General features: G+C 37.0%; 1 protein-coding gene across 1 annotated transcript; it reads right to left on the minus strand.

Moving 5' to 3' along the window:
• Positions 1 to 430: 430 nt before the first annotated feature.
• Positions 431 to 2,151, minus strand: NPQ4 (Chlorophyll A-B binding family protein). The gene is made up of 4 exons (XM_079055178.1): positions 1,843 to 2,151; positions 1,471 to 1,584; positions 952 to 1,195; positions 431 to 798 (listed from the first exon to the last, which is right to left on the minus strand). The coding sequence occupies exons 1-4, from the start codon at positions 2,026 to 2,028 to the stop codon at positions 554 to 556; spliced, it is 789 nt and encodes a 262-aa protein (XP_078911304.1). The 5' UTR covers positions 2,029 to 2,151; the 3' UTR covers positions 431 to 553.
• Positions 2,152 to 7,638: the final 5,487 nt, after the last annotated feature.

The following is a 7,638-nucleotide window of genomic DNA, read 5'->3' on the forward strand; positions in this document are numbered from 1 at the left end:
GCGTTCGCTACTTGTATCCAACTATCCAAACCCTATTAAAACGGGTCAATCCGGTTTTAACTGGTTCAACATAAGCGGTCGAACCGCGGTTTAGTAAAACCCGACCGGTTCGATCCGGTCCGTATTTTTACAAAAAACCGTTCTCAATTGACCCACCTTCTACTCCGGGTCACGGTCCAACCGGTTGAACCGGCCGGATCGACCCGGGTTTTAAAACATTGCTTTAAATTATCTCTTACCTCGTGTAAATATAAAAAAATTCTCCCCACATCGCCCGTATATATGGTAATCGTTTTAGTTAGTGATCCTTTTAACACTCTTGCGAATACTAAAATGGAAGCAATATGGTCATATGATGCGACGAATCCAAATTAACACTATTTCTCTATCTTTTGTCTTTTATTAAACGGGGTTTTTTAATCACACATCAAACATCAAACATCGATCCATTGCTATTTAACAATGTTTAATGGAAACTAATATTATAGTCATACGTCACACAAAAATACAAATAAATACATCAAAATCTACAAAACCCCAAATTCATTTTCATCTAATCTTCTTCCTCATCAGTGACGAATTTACCAGTTCCAGGATTCAAGGCAGCAATGAAGAAGAATGCAACATTAAACAACACAAGTGGTTCAATGTCACTTATCGGGATTCCAGTCTCAATGTTTAGTTGTGCTAGAGCTCCCTTTCCTGTGATAATTTCTCCTATCAATGAGAAAGCAATACCTAATTGTGCCAATCTTCCTACAAAGAGCTCGTTCGCCTTTGTGAACCCGAATAGAGGACCTATTTCATCAAGTATAAAGTCAGAAAACCACAAAGATGGTTTTAAATAAGAGTAAATAACTATTGCCTTGTCCTAGGTAACAGTTGTATGACCATTGTGATAGTTGTTGAATATGAAACACGATATCAATTTACTAAAATATGTGAATATACCTCCTTCTTTAAGACCCAATGCTCCTCGGACTCCTTTTCCGGGAGGAATGACGGCCTTGTCAAGTCCGGTGGTGGGCTCATCAACAAACCGACCACGGTCACCTAGAGCTCCGATGGCTCCAAGGAGAGTGAAGAGGATGAAGAAGAGAAGAAGTGGCTCAGCTTCATAAATTGGAATTCCGGTTTCCAAATTAAGTTGTTGTAGGATTCCCTTTCCGGTTATTCCTTCTCCCAATAAAGATGCCTACAAATTACAAAACTCGTACAAAATATTATTCTAGTATATGTTGACAGTTATTTGACTTGTTTAAATGATTGAAACTTATTTCTCATATGTTTACCAACCAAAAAACTATCAAGGACACGTGAATTAGTGTAAAAACAAAAAGAAGTTACACATCGTGTGAAAAGCATGCTATCCCTTTGTATTATAAAGTCAAAAATACTATTATATTTGAATAAGTGTTCCGAATAGATGTTTTTTGTCTTCAAAGAAAAGGTTATGGAGAGTATACTTACAGCAAAACCAATCATAGCGACTCGGCCAACAAAGAGCTCATTTTGCTTTGTGAATCCAATGCCTCCTGATGTGCCAAAAATACCATCTTCGACCTTTGGCTTTGAGACTACGGCCTAAACATTTTTAAAAAAATCATCAAAAAAGGGGAAACGAAAGTCGGACAACAAAACATAAAAATAAAAAATATAGATTGGAATTATATGCATTATTCATGTCGTTAACATGAGCATGACAACTAGTTGGATGTGTAATAATACAACCTAACCTTAACCACTCTATTTTAAAAATTTGTGGCATTATACCATAATTGAAGTTTCAAAACTAATAAATAAGTTTTACAATAGTACAACATGCATAAAACTAAAACCAACCTTCTTGACAGGAGCTTTTGCCTTGGATTTAAAGAGGGCAACCGGGCTTGTAAACTTTGTGGCCGGAGACAAGTTTGGAAGGTTGCGTGGGAGTAAGTGGTAGGAGAAAGGCTTAGGTTTAAGTGATTGAAGCAATGGTTGGCCGGAAAGTATGGTGTTAGATGTCAACAACATTGCTTGAGCCATTTGTATTAATGATCGATTTCCTAGCTCTCTTCTCTTCAAAATAAAAGTTGAAGAAGTGTTTTAATTTCTTCTTGAAAAATTGTGTTGTTTTAATGTTAGTTTTGTTGCAAGGGAAAGAGATGTGTGTAGGAGAATGTGTTTAATGAAGAGATGAGGATAGGGTATGGTCACTTGTTGAAGGGCGACTAGGAGACCACGTTTCTTCGTATCTAGTATTTACACTTTGCTCCCTTGAACTTTTTTTGTTTTTCTTTGTTTCATCCCTCTGGTTTTCTGTTTTGTTATCGGTGATGGGAGGTGTAAAATAATCGGAGTAGAAATACTTGTGATTTATTGGTATCATGTGGACCATTTCGTATTTTCTCCTTTGTATAATAATAGTAAGGTTTGTCGTTGTCATATAAGTTAACTGTTTTCTAGAAAAAAATTGTAGTTTTCTCGTTGTCTTATATATAAGTTACGTATTTTCTAGAAAAAAATATTGTATGTGTTTTTCCTCATTTTTAGTTTTAGTTGTAAGGGATTAAGCAATTCGACTGTAAACTAACAAGACACAGAATGACTAGAGTTTCGTATTATTATCAAATGAGAAGTACAACATACAATAAAAGGAAAAGACATAATATATATAGACTAACTAATTAAGGTTTGCTAGCTAATGGGCCAACATAAAACTCAATACAAAATAAAGCCTAAAATCTTATTAGGCTATATCCCCCTCAAACTCATAATGCAACAACAATAAGCATTAAGAGTTTATCAAACAGAAAATAAAATCGAGGAGCAGTCAATGGCTTCGTAAGAATATCAACAATCTGCAAAGTGGAAGGAACATAAGGAAGGGAGATAGTGCCTTTCTGGAGTTGATGTCGGGTGAAATGACAATCAATCTCAATATGTTTTGTGCGCTCATGAAACACTGAATTCTTGGCAACCATTATCGCACTCTCATTGTCACAATAAAAAAGGGTAGGCTCAGAGACGTGAAAGCTCATATCTGTAAGAAGCCATCTCAACCAAACAATCTCACAAGTGGCGATAGCCATGGCTCGATACTCAAATTCTATAGAAGATCAAGAGACAATATCTTGTTTCTTACTCTTCCATGATATCAATGAATCTCCAAGAAAAACATAATACCCAGTAGTAGACTTATGATCATAAATATCATTATCCCAATTAGCATCACTATAGGCACGCAGCTCAAGAGAGGATGTAGATGGAAACACAAGGGTGCGGAACTGAGTATCACGAAGATATCTCAAAATACAAAGAACAACTCCCCAATGAAAAGTAGAAAGGACAGTGACAAACTGGCTAACCACATGAACTGCATGAGTAATATCCGGTTTAGTGACAGTTAGGTAAACCAAACTCCCTACAATGATACGATAAATGCTTGGATATGACAAGGGGACACCATTAGTTGGAGAATACTTTCCATTAATCTCTATAGGCGTATCAAATCTTCGATTATTTGTGAGTCGTGCGTGTTCAAACAAATCTGAAATATACTTCATTTGAGATAAAAGAGAACCCTTTGAATACTGAGCAACTTCAATCCCCAAGAAATAACGTAGCAAACCCAAGTCTTTCATAGCAAAAAGGTGAGCTAAATCACGCTTTAAAGACTCTATTCCATCATGATCATCACTAGTAATAATCATGTCATCCACATATACAGAAAGAATAATCCGACATGCACTCGTACATCGAACAAATAGAGATGAGTCATGGTTACTTGGTTGAAAACCAAGTGAAGTAATCACCGTAGAAAATTTCTCAAACCAAACACGAGGGGCTTGTTTGAGGCCATATAGCGGTTTTTGAAATTGGCAAACGTCACCTGGTTGGTGAGCAATACCAGGGGGAGACATGTAGACTTCCTCATGAGGATCACCATTTAAGAACACGTTATTGACATCCATCTGATAAATCTTCCATTTCGAATGGAAGAAACTCAATCAAGGTGAGAACAGTCATTATTTTTGCAATAAGAGCAAAAGTCTCATCATAATCCATACCATACTTTTGCGTATACCCTTTCGCAACAAGTCTAGATTTATAATGCTTAACGGATCCATCAAACTTTGTTTTGGTTTTATATACCCAACGACAACCAATTGTGTGCTTTCCAGGCGGAAGCGGAACCATATCCCATGTATGAGTCTGATAAAGAGTTGCAAGTTCCTCAACCATAGCGGTCTGCCAAAGGGGATCAAAAATAGCCTATTTGTAGGATGTTGGCTCAGAGAGATGATGTACATTATCAATAAAGGAGGCAAACACTGGTGAGTAAGAGGAATAAACAAAGTCAGGAAGCTTTGTTGACTTGATATTACGATAAGGCCTCGATGGTGGGGGATCCTAATGATTTGTAGGCAGAGGATCAGTGAAAAGTGGTGGATCAACAACAGGTGGTGGATCACCAATGTCAATGTCAAACGCATCAATAGTATGAAGCTCCTCTCGGGTTGCATCATGTAACTGAACAAGAATTTTATAGAACGGAATGTGCTCCAAAAATGTGACATTGCGAGAGACATACGGTTTTTGATTTGATGGATCATAACACCGATAAACTTTCTGACCAATACCATATCTCGTAAATACACAAAGGTCTGATTTTGAAGAAAACTTATCTCCCTCTACATGAGGCTTCAAGACAAAACAGGTACACCCAAACACTAGTAATGAAGAATAATCTGGAAGTTTCCCAAACAACATTTCATAAGGAGACTTCCCTGAAGTGTGTGCAATAGGAATGCGATTAATAACGTAAGTGGCGGTATGAACAACTTCTCCCCAAAATATATTAGGAACTTAAACAGAAAAGTAGCAAGGATCTTGTAGTTTCTATGATATGTCGATGTTTTCTTTCTGCAAGACCATTCTGTTTAGGGATGTTTATACAAGATGTCTGATGCACAATGCCATAAGATGCCAATAACTGTTTAAAATCATTGGATGTAAATTCCCTTCCAAAATCACACCGAAAAATTTTTATGACATCAGAGTGATAAGTTTTGACAAGAGCTCTGAAGTCACTATATATGGTGAAAAAGTCATACATGTTCTTCATAAAATAAACCCACATATAACGAGTATAATCATCAATGAATGAAACATAATAGTTAGCTCCCGATTTAAAGGTGATTGGAGATAGACCCTATACATGAGAATGCACAATATCAAAGGGAGCAACAGAACGAGTGATAATTTTATTAAACGGTAAAGCAAAAAAATTTCCCAGTTTAGAACCACAACAATAAAAAATATCATTAGTTTTCAAAGAACCTAACACACCATTGGAAACCAAAAACTGTAAATGAGACACTGACACATGTCCCAAACGAGAATGCCAAAGATAAAAAACAGACGACGAAGGGTTTAAACAAAAAGACGACAATCGACACTAGATGCAACAACATCAGCAACATGTAGCTGCTCCAAAACATAAAGTTCCCCAAGTCTACCGCCTATCCCAATCACCCTCCGAGACCGAATGTCCTGTGCACAACAGAATGAAATAGAAAAGAAGACCCAACAACTAAACTTACACAACTGACTGACCGAAGCATAATTCAAAGCAAGTGTGGAAATGTAATAGACATATGTTAAAGATATATAAGGAGTGACAATAGAACCAAAACCATCTACTGACATAGGTGTAGCACTCGTTGACATAACAGAGATAGGTATACATGTGATAACGAAGCAAAAGATGACAAATGTGGTGACAAGTGATGAGATGCACCAAAATCCAATATCCACGAGGATAAAGGAATAGCTAAAGTGTTGGATGAAGATAGACCAAAATGAGACATGGAAGCTGACATGATAGTTGGATTGGCAATAATGAGCTGTTTGAACTGCTCAACAATCTGGGGATCCAAGGTTGATGGTGGTGTAAAATTTGTCTCATTCTCAACTGAAAGTGAAACAACAACGTACTGTGGTGGCCTAAACGATGGAAACGAGGGACGTGACTGAGACTATCCAAAACACTTGTTATGCTGTGAAGGCTGAGACTGTGCAGGTGATCTCATTTGTTGTTGTTGCTGATTTCCATTGCTTATTAGAAAAGGACAATTTTCCTTCCAATGGTTCTTCTTCTTACAGAAAGCACACTCATCAAATGCAAATTTGGGACGATTCTGGTTTGAAGACTGAGGTCGTTGTGAAATAGCAAAGACAGCAGGAGTGGCTGTCTTGGGACCTTTGTCAGCATGGGACTTGATATGAGTTTCTTCAGCAATTAACTCATGAACAAGCGAACCAACAGTGGGAAGAGGTGTGCGATGCAAGATTTATCCATGCAAGCCTTCAAAATTTAAACGTAATGCCATCAAGAACTGAACCAAAAGTTGCTCTTCCCTTCAATCAATATAAGGCTTAAAAGCCATCAGCGCATCAGGTTATGTAAGAGCCAACTGGTCCCACAAATTAGACATAGCTACATAAAATTCTTGAACACTGAGATTGTTCTATTAGAGTGCTCAAATATCAAACTCTAACATATGCTGCTTTGCAAAATTAGACTGAGTATACAGCCTAGCCAAGTGATCCCAAACCTCCTTTGTTTTTTCATACTTCGCCAACTGAGTGCCAATAGACTGGATAACATAATTATTAATCCAAGTAGTGATCTTGGAGTTACCAGTCTCCCAAGAATCGAGTAAGGTTGCATAATTCACAACCTTCTCATCTGTTGGTTTCTTCTTGTCACCTATAACAATCCCCCACATACTCTTGTTGTACAAAGTGGTGCCTGCTACAACTCGCCCCTAAAAATGAAAATACAAATGATCAACTGATCTCTAATACCATGTAAACTAAGAAGACATAGAACGACTAGGGTTTCATATTATTATCAAATGAGAAGTACAAGATACAATGAAAGGAAAATACATAATATATAGACTAGGAAATTAGGGTTTTCTAGCTAATGGGCCAACATAAAACCCAATACAAAATAAAGCCCAAAATCTTATTAGGATAACATCTACAAATAACATAATGATTTCACAATCAGAGTTATAATGCTAACAAAAATACGAACATGGTATTTATGTGGTTTATAGAGTGATCGGTTGCATCTATGTACAAATATGAGAGAGAGAGAGAGAGAGAGAGAGATTTTCATGATTTCTGGCGAATGCTTTATTACACTTAGGTTACACGAATTTAAATGAAATATACTAATACTTGGTGTGCCTAGCAAATATATAGACAAATGATGAATCATCTCAACAACTTAACATTAGTCATTGGTCTAATTTTGTTATTTGTTTTTTGTACATGTTAGGGTGTGTTTGATTTGCCTTCTAATTGGGTCCAAAGTTGGTCTGTGTCTAAAATATTCAATTGACATGTTTGATACACCTTTTAAAATGTTGGACTCGATCCATGAAACTTGGATGATTTGTTCCCCTATGAAAGAGTGAAGGACGGGGACAAACCTTGGAAAAAAATCGAATCTTCCTATTATGCCCTAAACATCGCATCCATAGAAACACGAGAACATAGAAGAAATCGATTCCACAGCTAATCAGCCTCCATCATCTTCCTCCGACCACGCTGATGGGTTTTTGAGCACTACAACATTCC

Source organism: Lactuca virosa, chromosome 6 (assembly GCF_052849685.1).
Source record: "Lactuca virosa cultivar CGN04683 chromosome 6, Lactuca_virosa_CGN04683_v6, whole genome shotgun sequence".
Lineage (NCBI taxonomy): Eukaryota > Viridiplantae > Streptophyta > Magnoliopsida > Asterales > Asteraceae > Lactuca > Lactuca virosa.

Bases quoted from the DNA above. Each gene is read 5' to 3' on its own strand.
- NPQ4 (XM_079055178.1), bottom strand. From the start codon at position 2,028: ATGGCTCAAGCAATGTTGTTGACATCTAACACCATACTTTCCGGCCAA. The intron at 1,585-1,842 runs GTTGGTTTTAGT...AAAAATGTTTAG, and splicing joins CAAAAGCTCCTGTCAAGAAG to GCCGTAGTCTCAAAGCCAAA. The intron at 1,196-1,470 runs GTAAGTATACTC...TGTAATTTGTAG, and splicing joins TCGCTATGATTGGTTTTGCT to GCATCTTTATTGGGAGAAGG.